This window comes from Nomascus leucogenys, chromosome 4 (assembly GCF_006542625.1).
Source record: "Nomascus leucogenys isolate Asia chromosome 4, Asia_NLE_v1, whole genome shotgun sequence".
In the NCBI taxonomy this organism is placed as follows: domain Eukaryota; kingdom Metazoa; phylum Chordata; class Mammalia; order Primates; family Hylobatidae; genus Nomascus; species Nomascus leucogenys.
In genome coordinates this window covers 73740762-73756480 of record NC_044384.1, presented here as the reverse complement: position 1 = coordinate 73756480, position 15719 = coordinate 73740762, and the positions used below count along the sequence as shown (strand labels likewise).

The 15719-nt window shown below is 37.6% G+C and overlaps 1 protein-coding gene across 1 annotated transcript in view; it reads right to left on the bottom strand.

Moving 5' to 3' along the window:
• The window catches only part of LOC100583227 (ankyrin repeat domain-containing protein 18A), a 64344-nt gene that overhangs the window by 25141 nt on the left and 23484 nt on the right, over positions 1-15719 (bottom strand). The window contains 3 exon segments of the mRNA XM_030810817.1: positions 1074-1186; positions 6106-6252; positions 7795-8709. Coding sequence (XP_030666677.1) covers positions 1074-1186; positions 6106-6252; positions 7795-8709 — 1175 coding nt within the window.

The following is a 15719-nucleotide window of genomic DNA, read 5'->3' as shown; positions in this document are numbered from 1 at the left end:
TTAAGTGCTCAGTAAATAAACAGAAAAGTTGCTGTGTTCAGGGCTTCAAAGGCACATTCCATTTTTTTAAAAAAATTTGTGATCAAAACAAGAATGCTCATTTTACTTTTAAGTTATACATATATTTCTATATATATGAAATTTATTTCTCTAAAACAGAAGTTTAATAACATATATACTTCATGTATATAACAGAGGTATCTGTGTAAAATGAGTAAATTTCCATGATATGTTTTATATCTAAAAGAAAGAGAAAGAAGCACAAACAAAATATAAGCTACATATCAAGATAAATTTTGATGTTAAAGAATGACACAATAGGTCTTCTTTAAATAATTTGAATGCAGCAGAGGATACTACAAAAGGAAGATGACCACAGACAGCAAAAATATCTTCAGAAATAAAAATTCAAACTAGACAATGAAGAGTGCACTTGATGTTATATGTCCAAGGCTTTGTCATTGTTTTCAAAATCATTAAAGAATAAGTGGCCCGGCATGGTGGCTCACGCCACTTTGGGAGACTGAGGCGGGCAGATCACGAGGTCAGGAGTTTGAGACCAGCCTGACCACCTTGGCAAAACCCCGTCTCTACTAAAAATACAAAAATTAGCCAGGCGTGGTGGCACACACCTGTAATCCCAGCTACTCAGGAGGCTGAGGCAGGAGAACTGCATGGAGGTGTAGGTTGCAGTGAGCTGAGATGGCGCCACTGCACTCCAGCCTGGGAGACAGAGCCAGACTCTGTCTCAAAAAAAAAAAAAAGAAAAAAGAATAAGTATAATATTTTGGCATTCAAAAAAATTTTCAGATTCTGTTGTGTTTCTCTTTTATACATATTTTTAATATAATTTTTTTATCCCAACCTTGCCCCCGCAGCTCAGCTGACTCCCAGCCCCATGACACACATGCCTATAAAGTGTTGTGAGTTTCTGAAATGCATTTTAAAATAGAATTCATTTAATTATGAAAATGCAGACATAAAATGAATTTGTATCTCGGTTTTAGTCGAGTAAAATTAGAGTTAAATCAATTAGTAAATGGTTAACATGTTCTACAATATGAAAACCATACCCAGTTGCCTCTTCTTCTAATTCACGATTTTTCTTTCTTATTCGATTCACATTATACTCCAGTGATGATATTAACTCAAAAAGTTTTCTTAATTCTTTGTTTTTTTCTTCAGGCTTAAAAAAAAGTGTTTAAAATTATTTTTGTAAAATCTAGAGACCTCTTTTATCTTAAAAATATTATTTCTCATAAGTTGATGAGTAATATGTATTTAGGCAGGGGTATAAAGTGCATTTTATAAACCTGATGCCAATAAGGGCAGATTTCAAAAATAGCCACATTTCTTAAAACTGCTAAATATGATTCATACTTTCCATCGTTATATTTTCTGAAATTTAAACTGCCAAAAATGTTTGTTACAAATGAGGGTTTTTACACATAAAATACTAAGAGTTAGTAAAAAAAAAAAAAGAGTAGTTATATTTACATTTTAGTTTTTAAAGATGCTCTAGAAACATTGTCATTAATAGTTTAAGATATTCCAAGTTTTCTTAAATTACATCTTACTAAGATGATTTTTAGAAAACTCTTATCTAGTTCCCATTACATTTTTGATCCTCATCCGTCTTCAGGCTGAGCTAAATACTGTCATTCTCTGTAAGTATTCACCCACAGGTTTCAGTTTTTCCCTTTCTCTTAACCATTTCTCTTTAAATAAAGTTTATTTTTTTCTATAATAAACAAAAACAACTTTTGTCTACTTTTTGTGGCTTTTCCATTATCCTGTTTCTCCCCTTCCATTGGACTCTATGACACATGGACTCATTCAGAAATCTATTTTTCATCACTTATTGTGTTTTTTATATTGAAATCTGATTTTTAATAATTCCAATAAAAAAGTCCAAGGGTCATGAAGGACTTTATCCGGCTTTACTCAGCAGAAACTGCAAGCAGTGACCAAATGTTCTCTTTGCTTCTCTGACCCCGCTTCCTTTCTAAATGCAGCAACCTCTGTTCTTCAGCCCTATCCCTTTCTATTCCTCTGACCCCGCTTCATTTCTAAATGCAGCAACCTCTGTTCTTCAGCCCTATTCCTTTCTGTTTTTTGTTTGTTTGTTTGTTTGTTTTTGAGATGGAGTCCCCCACTGTCACCCAGGCTGGAGTGCAGTGGTATGATCTCAGCTCACAGCAACCTCCGCCTTCTGGATTCAAGCGATTCTCCTGCCTCACTCTCCCAAGTAGCTAGGATTACAGGCTTGTACTACCACGCCCAGCTAATTTTTCATATTTTTAGTAGAGATGGGGTTTCACTATGTTGGCCAGACTGATCTTGAACTCCTGACCTCATGATCTGCCTGCCTTGGCGTCCCAAAGTATTGGGATTACGGGTGTGAGTCACCATGCCCGGATGCTATTCCACTTTTTAAATTCCCTCAGGACTCCTAAAATCTCAAAACTTTGACCTAGATTCCCTAATCTACATTTCCAGTTCTGACCTTTCTCTTGAGGCCTCTTCCTTCTAGTACACCTATTATAGACAACATTCTCAACCATACGCTCATACAATCTTACTTGGTGCAGGTTACTTTTGTAGATAGTGAGTCTTGTCTATTTTATGTTGGTTCTTACTGATGTTACTTTGAGTATACTGTTATTTTCTAATCTCAAAGGGGGACAGTCTCACCATTATGATATTGACCAGTATAACTTGTCCTTTTATTCTTTCTTTCTTCTTTTTTGGACCAGTCTACTTTGTCCCTTTTTTTTTTTTTTTTTTTTTTTTTGAGATGGAGTCACACTGGTCATCCAGGCTGGAGTGCAGTGGCGCCATCTTGGCTTACTGCAACTTCCACATCCTGGGTCCAAGTGATTCTCCTGCGTCGGCCTCCCAAGTAGCTGGGACTACAGGTGCACACCACCACGCCTGGCTTTTTTGTATTTTCAGTAGAGACAGGGTTTCACCATGTTGGCCAGGCTGTTTTTGAACTCCTGACCTCAGGTAATCCACCAACCTCAGCCTCCCAAAATATTTGGATTACAGATGTGAGCCACGATGCCCAGTCCTTTTTTTCTTTTATAATGAAAACTTTCCCATGAGAATCAGATTATCAATTGTTTGCCTTTGTTTTAAAGAGTTTCCTTTTCTGTAGAGATATGGCATGATGAAAGTCTTGTTCTAAAGTTTTTAAAGTTTCTTTTGGGGGACACTCAACTATATCATTGGGAAGCTCCAGTCAAGTAGAGGTCTCCCTTCTTCCCAATTGAGATTCTTCTTCTCAAAACGGTGTCCACCAAATGTTTTAATCCAGATAGTCTCTTGCTTAGAAATTCATGAAATAAGAACCTTCTCAAGAAGTTAGAGGCTATTGATTGAGATTGTTTAATGCCGTCCCTTATTATATGTTTTACTCCCAAGGCAGACATCAAAGTGGCTAATAATTCTATGCCTGATGTCTAACTCACTTCTATGGGAATCTATACAAAATGTTTTCTTTAAAAGACAGAGTCTCCCTCTGTTACCCAGACTGGAGTGCAGTGGCTTGATCACCACTCATTGCAGCCTCAATATTCCAAGCTCAAGCGACCCTCCTACCACAGCCTCCCAATGTAGCTGGGACTACAGGCATGCATCACCATGCCTCAGCTAAGTATTTTAAAAAAACTTTTTTTTTAAAGACAGGGTCTCACTATATTGCTCTGGCTAATCTCAAACTCCTGAGCTCAAGCGATCCTCCTGCCTCAGCCTTCCAAAATGCTAGGATTACTGGCATGAGGCACCTCCCCCAACCAGGTGTTTAACTGGGGACTAACATGAAGCACTTAGAAGAGTACATGGAACATAGTGAGCTACACAAAATATTTGCTATTAGCATAACACTTTTATTGTATATCCTAACAAAATTGTGTATGTTAGGCAGGTGGCATGCCAATGGAAGTAGTCTCCTATAGCTGCACTGAATCATTCCTCTCACCACTGAGAGTTGCAGCAAATGGGGGGCATATAATTTATAACTTACTTTTCTCTGTGTATGACTCAGTAGGCAATGACTATGTATGTACTACAATGTAAATAGCACCTCCTGGGTTGAATAGTACATAACTGACATGACCAGCAGAGACAGGCTGAAGACACTGAGCTGAAAACCCTAGACTCTACTGCTAAATAAAGGCTCCTGAATCAGTTCCCTCTGAGCAACTGTTGCTGTGGTGCTGCCTTCACAAGCACTCTTCTGAGCACTCAGATTGAGGGGCTGTGCTATCCTTCATCGGGCAAGCTGCAGCCAGAACTGTTCAGCTGACAAACTGGTAGCAGTCCAGAAACACAATTCTGGCTGCATAGCGAAAAAAGGCCAATTTAGATTCTTTTTCATAGTGAGAAAAACATAAACATGTGATTGAACGATTCTCCTCTATTAGACTAATTGGTTTACATTTGATATTTAATTGCCAAAAATACATTTAAACCTTACTGTGTCAAGGTCTCAAAGAAGAAATAATTGGTATGGTATAAAGTATTTAATTGTATGCTAAAAACTTCTAAGATAAAATACTTTCAGTGTATGCAAGGATAGATGGCATACATATTATATGTTATTCCCCCATTAAGCAAATTTATAATGAGACAAAATTATGTCTCATTATAAATTTCCATAAAATTTGTCTCATTATAAATCTCATTATAAATTTATATTATAAAAAATGTCTCATTATGAATTTCAATAAAAAATATAAAAGCCATGAAAAATTAAGGACTAAGTTTTTCTGCACAGACTAGACAACAATTCCTAACACACAAGGTCAATGAGAGTCAGAACAGTCAGAGAAAGCTTCATGAAAACAAATAAATTGTCTGCCAGGTCTGAATGAATGAGGCTGGATGAACAGAAACTGAGAGGGCAGAAAGGATAGCACGAGCAAGACAAGTGCTGAAACCTGCCCAATTAACTCTGAGGATAAAGTCCAACGGCAGGGAAATAAAACACGTGTCCACATAATAACGTGTAAGTGAATGTTTGCAGCAGCATTTTTCATAATAGCTAAAAAGTAGAAACTAATCTAAAGATCCATCATCTGATGAATGAATGGAAAACCAGTATAGCCACGCAATAGAATATCACTTAACTATAAGAGGAAATAAACTACCAATGTGTGCTAAAACATGCATGAATTCTGAAAACATTATACTAAGTGAAAAAGCCAGTCACAAAAGACTACATATTGTCTAACTCTATATATATGAAATATGCAGAACAGGCAAACCTATGGAGACAAATGTAGATGGTGGTTGCCTACAACAGGGGCAGGTGGAGGGATATGGAGGAAGGTTGCAGTCATGCCTAGGAGATGTGGCGTTGCTTTTCAGGGTGATGAAAATGCTGTGAGTATACTAACAGATACGGAGTTGCACATGTTAAATGGTTGAACTGTCTGATACATGAATTATATCTCAGTGAAACTGTTTTAAAAATCCAATGACAGGATCAAGATAACTTTCTCAACTTTCAATTTTTGATGTACATACTAGATCAGATCTAAATATTTCTATACTTTTATAGTATATTTTAAATAAAAGATAAATAAAGAAAATGCCTAACTTTTCAAATAGTTTGTAAATTAACATAAAACATGTACATTTCAAAGAATAGTACAATGGCCTTTCTGTACAAGTTAACCTAGAATCTGTGAAATAAATAGACACAGATTCACAAAAGTGAAGAAATAAGACAATTTTCTGGAACATTCCGTTAAACATTCTCCTTTGATTTAATCTGGCCTGCCTCATCATAGCAATACAAAAATTACTTGAAAATATGCTTAACAGGAAAAAAGTCAATTTTCTCTGAGGAAAGATGTAGAATTATCAACTTTTCCAAGGGTACATATTGTAAGAGAAAAGGTATGCAATCGTTTTTTAAAATGGTGGAACAAAAGTCACAACATAAAAAAAAAGTACATTATAAAGATAGTAAAATGGAAATAATTAATTGTAATGAAAATACAAAATCAAGCTTCTGCCAAAATTAGTATCCTAAAACATGTTATATAATTCAACCACCTACAGAATAACTATCGACAGGTAAAATTCCATACATACTTGACTTTCCACTTGAAATAATTTCTTCTTTGAGGCCTGTGTCTCATCCAAATTAATGTGACATGATGTACCTTCCAGTGGAGACTCTAACGTGGTTAATTTTTTAAGGGAATCAGCCACTTCTTGTTGAAGGTGTCTCACAACCACCTGATAAAATATTTTTGTTACTGATTTTATAAATTGCCTTATTATTAAATTATATTGATAACATTTAACTCTAACATACCTACTTTGAAAGTTATCACCACACACATCAATTCACCTTCTTTTCATCACATGTACACACTTTTATTTATTACTGAATTCAGTGAGGGATGCAGAATGTGTTATCCTCCTGCCAAATTGGTATTCTCTTACTTACACAACAGATTCAGCCCACCATTCAATCATCTTAGAAGCTCAACTCAACCTCAAAGTTCCTAACATATTCAATCACCTGTTCAAATCCTTCCCACAGATTCCTGTCTCAGAATAAAAGTAAAATTCCAATGGCCTTTGAGGCCTCTACCTCCCTCTCTGACTTCAAGCTCCTACAACTCCTTCCTGTGATTACTCCATTCCCACTGTACGTGAAGCCTGCCACCCTTCAGTCTGAAAATGGGGATCTAATGCCTAACTCATAAATCACAAGCAGCTACAGTATCTTTGTACTGGACAAAGTTATATTCAAATGATAGTCATTGAGCCTTGAAATAAAAATTATGGGCTAATTATTAATAAAAATATTCAAAGTAAATTATGAATACCAGTGGGAAGACTAAATCAAATATAGTTTTGCTGAAATTTATCACATTTACCCTAAATGATAATTTTACAACAAGTAGGTGCTTTTAAAACATTACATGGTCATAAAAATACGTAATTTGAGACTGACATATTTTCAGATTTAAGTTAAATTAATATGAATAATAATAAAGCTATACCAACTAAAATATATAAAAAGCTACTTAAAGCAAGATATTACAAGACAGTAATACACTTCAGTTCATCTGGGAAATCTAGAATTAAGTGTCGAAGCAAATCACTTAATTCAATTTTAATTTGAAAATACTCATTTCAGGTGTAAACATTTCCATTTATGCCTTCATCATGGTCTTAACATGTAACAACATAAAGACATTAAAATTATTATTTCAGCAGTACAGGACTATCTACCTTAAAATATGACTCTGTGCCTACTAAAATTTCATAGGTGACACCATGTCTTTTCTCAAAGTAAATCATCTCTCACCTCTAACTTTTATTTCCTGGAAACAAGGTATGTTTCTAAGCTGCTATAGTAAACACATTTTTCCTTTTTTTTTATTAAAAAGCTTTGTTGAAATATATTTATATACTATAGAATGTATCTGTTTCAACATAAAGTTAAAAGATTTTTAGTACATTTACTGAGTTGTGCAGCCATCTCCACAATCCAACTTTAGAGCATTTCCATCACTGCAAGATCCCTCACGCCCACTAGCAGTCACTACCAGCTTCCAGCCCCAGCCCTTGGCAAACATTCATCTACTTTTTGTCTCATACATTTATCTTTTCTGGATGTTTCATGTAAATGGAATTATACACTATGGTAAACACACTTTTTATCTATTGATTTTTATATTCAACTAGATTCGACATGTATTCAGAACCAAATGTTTAAATTTTCTTTCTAGAAGTTTGAAAATATTTATCTTCCTTGATACTTACTACTCTTTCTGTTTTCTCTTTCTCATATTGAAAGAGACTTTCTTTTAAATGATTATTTTCATTCATTAGCTTCTTATTTTTCTCTTCTAGCAGGAGGTCTTTCTTTCCACTCTCAATAAAGCCTCTTGGGATATTAATTACTATCTCTTTATGACCCTCTTTCTGATGAACATCATCTAGTTGCTGTTCAAGCCACAGATTTTCACGTTGGAGTTGACATATCCTCTCTTCTACACAGTTCCACTTTCCAGTGGATTTACTCACTTTAGCTTCTGCATTTTGATACATCTCTTTCATTTCCTTTATTTGCTGCTGTGCTTGGCTTAGGTCATTTTGTACAATTTCTAAAGCCAATGACTTTTTTCTGAGAGTATCTCTTGTCTTGTGGAACTTATCTTTTAAGGTGTCAAATTTAATTTGCGTTTTAGAAAGTTGTTCAGTAAGAAACTCATTCTCATCTTTTACTTCGGAAATACCAGAACTCATTTTTACTTGTCCAGAAACATCTTGTGTTCTCTCTAAAGCAAGTTTTAGCTTTCTTTCTGTTTTCACACTTTCACTGTGTTTACTTATAGCAGCAGCCAGTCTAGACTGATAAGATTCAATGTCAGCTTCCAGTCTTTTCTTGCTTTCTTTTTCTTCCAACAGTTCAGAATTGAGCCTTGCATTCTCAGCTTTGAGATCATTAAGCTCTTGTTGATACCAGAATGCTGTTTTTTCCTCATTGAGTTTTATACAGTTTTCAAGGGCAGCATTTGTTTCTTTAGCAATTTTAATGTCCTTAAGATATTTATTTTCTTTTTCCAGATTGTCATTTTTCATTGTGCATATTTCCTGTCTGGGTATACCAATATCTGTCTTCAAAATGCAATTTTCATCCATCAGATCTTTCATTTCTTCATGATTATGAAAATCCTAAATAAAACAAAAGGAAGTTTTAGCTAGTACTCAATAAAATACCATATCATGATTACCTCTGAAGTTAAAGAATAACCTGCACATCCATACACTCATAAGGCTACTGTAAGTAGATGTCCAGCCAAGATGGCCGAATAGGAACAGCTCCGGTCTACAGCTCCCAGCCTGAGTGACACAGAAGATGGGTGATTTCTGCATTTCCGTTTGAGGTACCGGGTTCATCTCACTAGGGAGTGCCAAACAGTGGGTGCAGGACAGTCAGTGCAGCACATTGTGAGCGAGCCGAAGCAGGGCGAGGCATTGCCTCACTCGGGAAGCACAAGGGGTCAGGGGTTCCCTTTCCTAGTCAAAGAAAGGAATGACAGATGGCACGTGGAAAATCGGGTCAGTCTCACCCTAATACTGTGCTTTTCCAACGGGCTTGGAAAACGGCACACCAGGAGATTGTGTCCTGCACCTGGCACGGAGGGTCCTATGCCCACGGAGTCTCACTGATTGCTAGCACAGCAGTCTGAGATCAAACTGCAAGGCGGCAGCAAGGCTGGGGGAGGGGCACCCGCCATTTCCCAGGCTTGCTTAGGTAAACAAAGCAGCCAGGAAGCTCACACTGGGTGGAGCCCACCACAGCTCAAGGAGGCCTGCCTGCCTCTGTAGGCTGCAACTCTGGGGGCAGGGCACAGACAAACAAAAATTCAGCAGGAACCTCTGCAGACTTAAATGTCCCTGTCTGACTGACAGCTTTGAAGAGAGTAGTGGTTGTCCCAGCACGCAGCTGGAGATCTGACAACGAACAGACTGCCTCCTAAAGTGGGACCCTGACCCCCGAGCAGCCTAACTGGGAGGCACCCCCAAGTAGGGACAGACTGACACCTCACTCGGCCAGGTACTCCTCTGAGACAAAACTTCCAGAGGAACTATCAGACAGCTGAATTTGTGGTCTCATGAAAATCCACTGTTCTGCAGCCACCGCTGCTGACACCCAGCCAAACAGGGTCTGGAGTGGACTTCTAGCAAACCCCAACAGACCTGCAGCTGAGGGTGCTGTCTGGTAGAAGGAAAACTAACAAACAGAAAGGACATCCACACCAAAAACCCATCTGTACATCACCATCATCAAAGACCAAAAGTAGATAAAACCACAAAGATGGGGAAAAAACAGAGCAGAAAAACTGGAAACTCTAAAAAGCAGAGCACATCTCCTCCTCCAAAGGAACGCAGTTCCTCACCAGCAACGGAACAAAGCTGGATGGAGAATGACTTTGACGAGTTGAGAGAAGAAGGCTTCAGATGATCAAACTACTCCGAGCTACAGGAGGAAATTCAAATGAATAGCAAAGAAGTTAAAAACTTTGAAAAAAATTAGACGAATGGATAACTAGAATAATCAATGGAGAGAAGGGCTTAAAGGAGCTGATGGAGCTGAAAGCCAAGTATCGAGAACTACGCGAAGATTGCAGAAGTCTCGGAAGTCGACGCAATCAACTGGAAGAAAGGGTATCAGTGATGGAAGATAAAATGAATGAAATGAAGCAAGAAGGGAAGTTTAGAGAAAAAAGAATAAAAAGAAACAAACAGCCTCCAAGAAATTTGGGACTATGTGAAAAGACCAAACCTACGTCTGATTGGTGTACCTGAAAATGACAGGGAGAATGGAACCAAGTTGGAAAACACTCTGCAAGATATTATCCAGGAGAACTTCCCAAATCTAGCAAGACAGGCCAACATTCAGATTCAGGAAATACAGAGAACACCACAAAGATACTCCTTGAGAAGAGCAACTCCAAGACACATAATTGTCAGATTCACCAAAGTTGAAATGAAGGAAAAAATGTTAAGGGCAGCCAGAGAGAAAGGTCAGGTTACCCACAAAGGGAAGCCCATCAGACTAACAGCTGATCTCTCAGCAGAAACTCTACAAGCCAGAAGAGAGTGAGGGCCCATATTCAACATTCTGAAAGAAAAGAATTTTCAACCCAGAATTTGATATCCAGCCAAACTAAGCTTCATAAGTGAAGGAGAAATAAAATACTTTACAGACAAGCAAATGCTGAGTGATTTTGTCACCACCAGGCCTGCCCTAAAAGAGCTCCTGAAGGAAGCACTAAACGTGGAAAGGAACAACCGGTACCAGCCACTGCAAAAACATGCCAAATTGTAAAGACCATCAAGGCTAGGAAGAAACTGCATCAACTAATGAGCAAAACAACCAACTAACATCATAACGACAGGATCAAATTCACACATAACAATATTAACTTTAAATGTAAATGGGCTAAATGCTCCAATTAAAAGACACAGACTGGCAAACTGGATAAGGAGTCAAGACCCATCAGTGTGCTGTATTCAGGAAACCTATCTCACGTTCAGAGACACAAATAGACTCAAAATAAAGGGATGGAGAAAGATCTATCAAGCAAATGGAAAACAAAAAAAGGCAGGGGTTGCAATCCTAGTCTCTGATAAAACAGACTTTAAACCAACAAAGATCAAAAGAGACAAAGAAGGCCATTACATAATGGTAAAGGGATCAATTCAACAAGAAGACCTAACTGTCCTAAATATATATGTACCCAACACAGGAGCACCCAGATTCATAAAGCAAGTCCTGAGTGACCTACAAAGGGACTTAAACTCCCACACAATAATAATGGGAGATTTTAACACCCCACTGTCAACATTAGACAGATCAATGAGACAGAAAGTTAACAAGGATATCCAGGAATTGAACTCAGCTCTGCACAAAGTTTACCTAATAGACACCTACAGAACTCTCCAACCCAAATCAACAGAATATACATTTTTTTCAGCACCACACCACACCTATTCCAAAATTGACCACATAGTTGGAAGTAAACCTCTCCTCAGCAAATATAAAAGAACAGAAATTATAACAAACTGTCTCTCAGACCACAGTGCAATCAAACTAGAACTCAGGATTAAGAAACTCACTCAAAATCTCTCAACTACATGGGAACTGAACAACCTGCTCCTGAGTGACTGTTGGGTACATAATGAAATGAAGGCAGAAATAAGGATGTTCTTAGAAACCAACGAGAACAAAGACACAACATACCAGAATCTCTGGGACACATTCAAAGCAGTGTGTAGAGGGAAATTTATAGCACTAAATGCCCACAAGAGAAAGCAGGAAAGATCCAAAATTGACACCCTAACATCACAATTAAAAGAACTGGAGAAGCAAGAGCAAACACATTCAAAAGCTAGCAGAAGGCTAGAAATAACTAAAATCAGAGCAGAACTGAAGGAAATAGAGACACAAAAAACCCTTCAAAAAATTAATGAATCCAGAAGCTGGTTTTTTGAAAAGATCAACAAAATTGATAGACTGCTAGCAAGACTAATAAAGAAGAAAAGACAGAAGAATCAAATAGATGCAATAAAAAATGAAAAAGGGGATATCATCACCAATCCCACAGAAATACAATCTACCATCAGAGAATATTACAAACACCTCCATGCAAATAAACTAGAAAATCTAGAAGAAATGGATAAATTCCTCAACAAATACACCCTCCCAAGACTAAACCAGGAAGAAGTTGAATCTCTGAATAGACCAATAACAGGCTCTGAAATTGTGGCAATAATCAATAGCTTACCAACCAAAAAGACTCCAGGACCTGATGAACTCACAGCTGAATTCTACCAGAGGTACAAGGAGGAGCTGGTACCATTCCTTCTGAAACTATTCCAATCGATAGAAAAAGAGGGAATCCTCTGTAACACATTTTATGAGGCCAGCATCGTCCTGATACCAAAGCCTGGCAGAGACACAACCAAAAAAGAGAATTTCAGACCAATATCCTTGATGAACATTGATGCAAAAATCCTCAATAAAATACTGGCAAACCGAATCCAGCAGCATATCAAAAAGCTTATCCACCATGATCAAGTGGGCTTCATCCCTGGGATGCAAGGCTGGTTCAACATACACAAATCAATAAATGTAATCCAGCATATAAACAGAACCAAAGACAAAAACCACATGATTATCTCAATAGATGCAGGAAAGGCCTTTGACAGAATTCAAAAACCCTTCATGCTAAAAACTCTCAATAAATTAGGTATTGATGGGACGTATCTCAAAATAATAAGAGCTATCTATGACAAACCCACAGCCAATATCATACTGAATGGGCAAAAACTGGAAGCATTCGCTGTGAAAACTGGCACAAGACAGGGATGCCCTCTCTCACCGCTCCTATTCAACATAGTGTTGGAAGTTCTGGCCAGGGCAATCAGGCAGGAGAAGGAAATAAAGGGTATTCAATTAGGAAAAGAGGAAGTCAAATTGTCCCTGTTTGCAGACAACATGATTTTATATCTAGAAAAGCCCATCATCTCAGCCCAAAATCTCCTTAAGCTGATTAGCAATTTCAGCAAAGTCTCAGGATACAAAATCAATGTACGAAAATCACAAGCATTCTTGTACACCAATCACAGACAAACAGAGAGCCAAATCATGAGTGAACTCCCATTCACAATTGCTTCAAAGGGAATAAAATACCTAGGAATCCAACTTACAAGGGATGTGAAGGACCTCTTCAAGGAGAACTACAAACCACTGCTCAATGAAATAAAAGAGGATACAAACAAATGGAAGAACATTCCATGCTCATGGGTCGGAAGAATCAATATCGTGAAAATGGCCATACTGCCCAAGGTAATTTATAGATTCAATGCCATCCCCATCAAGCTACCAATGACTTTCTTCACAGAATTGGAAAAAACTACTTTAAAGTTCATATGGAACCAAAAAAGAGCCCGCATCACCAAGTCAATCCTAAGCCAAAAGAACAAAGCTGGAGGCATCACGCTACCCGACTTCAAACTATACTACAAGGCTACAGTAACCAAAACAGCATGGTACTGGTACCACAACAGAGACAGAGATCAATGGAAAAGAACAGAGCCCTCAGAAATAATGCTGCATATCTACAACTATCTGATCTTTGACAAATCTGACAAAAACAAGCAATGGGGAAAGGATTCCGTATTTAATAAATGGTGCTGGGAAAACTGGCTAGCCATATGTAGAAAGCTGAAACTGGTTTCCTTCCTTACACCTTATACAAAAATTAATTCAAGATGGATTAAAGACTTACATGTTAGACCTAAAACCATAAAAACCCTAGAAGAAAACCTAGGCAATACCATTCAGGACATAGGCGTGGGCAAGGACTTCATGTCTAACACCCAAAAGCAATGGCAACAAAGGCCAAAATTGACAAATGGGATCTAAGTAAACTAAAGAGCTTCTGCACAGCAAACGAAACTACCATCAGAGTGAACAGGAAACCTACAGAATGGGAGAAAATTTTTGCAACCTACTCATCTGACAAAGGGCTAATATCCAGAATCTACAATGAACTCAAACAAATTTACAAGAAAAAAACAAACAACCCCATCAAAAAGTGGGCAAAGGACATGAACAGACACTTCTCAAAAGAAGACATTTATGCAGCCAAAAAACACATGCAAAAATGCTCATCATCACTGGCCATCAAAGAAATGCAAATCAAAACCACAATGAGATACCATCTCACACCAGTTAGAATGGCCATCATTAAAAAGTCAGGAAACAACAGGTGCTGGAGAGAATGTGGAGAATTAGGAACACTTTTACACTGTTGGTGGGACTGTAAACTAGTTCAACCATTGTGGAAGTCAGTGTGGCGATTCCTCAGGGATCTAGAACTAGAAATACCGTTTGACCCAGCTATCCCATTACTGGGTATATACCCAAAGGACTATAAATCATGCTGCTATAAAGACACATGCACACGTATGTTTATTGCAGCACTATTCACAATAGCAAAGACTTGGAACCAACCCAAATGTCCAACAACGATAGACTGGATTAAGAAAATGTGGCACATATACACCACGGAATACTATGCAGCCATAAAAAATGATGAGTTCATGTCCTTTGTAGGGACATGGATGAAACTGGAAAACATCATTTTCAGTAAACTATCGCAAGGACAAAAAACCAAACACTGCATGTTCTCACTCATAGGTGGGAATTGAACAATGAGAACTCATGGACACAGGAAGGGGAACATCACACTCCGGGGACTGTTGTGAGGTGGGGGGAGGGGGGAGGGACAGCATTAGGAGATATACCTAATGCTAAATGACGAGTTAATGCGTGCAGCAAAACAACATGGCACATGGATACATATGTAACAAACCTGCACCTTGTGCACATGTAACCTAAAACCTAAAGTATAATAATAAAAAAAAAAGTAGATGTCCAACTGGAGAAAAAGTTGAAGCAAAACTTTGAAACTTATAGAGCACAAATTCAAAAAAGTTCAGAAATTTATTTAAAGTCAATGAATTTATAAAAGTAAACACACACACACACACACACACACAAGCACACATGCACACCAGAGAATTTTTAAGAATATCAGAGTTGGAAAGGCCTTTCGCTGAATTACAACAAACCCAAAAGCATAAATTAAAGCATTAACAAATTTGACTAAATTAAAATATATGAAAAAATTTCATTTACACTTTGATATCTAACCCACACACCACCCTATAGTAAGAACCTTAGTTCACACGTATTTGGACAGACAAAATTTCCCAAAGTTATTACAGTTCTGTTTCACTGATAATATTCTATTGCAGTTTGATTCCTTTAACACTTTTATAGTCAGTTATAAGAATTACATTTACTAAATCATAAATCTAGATATTATACTAGTCACTCCTATATACATTCATTGATGAACTCATCTAGTTACCACAATTTTGAAAAAAGAAAGGTTAAAAATATAAGCAAGCTACAGGATTTTCCCAAGGGCTTCTGACTCTACATCTAGTTCTCCAACAGATCACAGTTACTTCTGCAGTGTAAATATATCAATACGAAAGAACACTTTTATTTTTTTTTTTTTTGAAACAGTCTCGCTGTCGCCCAGGCTGGAGTGCAGTGGCACGATCTCAGCTCACTGCAGGCTCCGCCCCCAGGGGTTCAC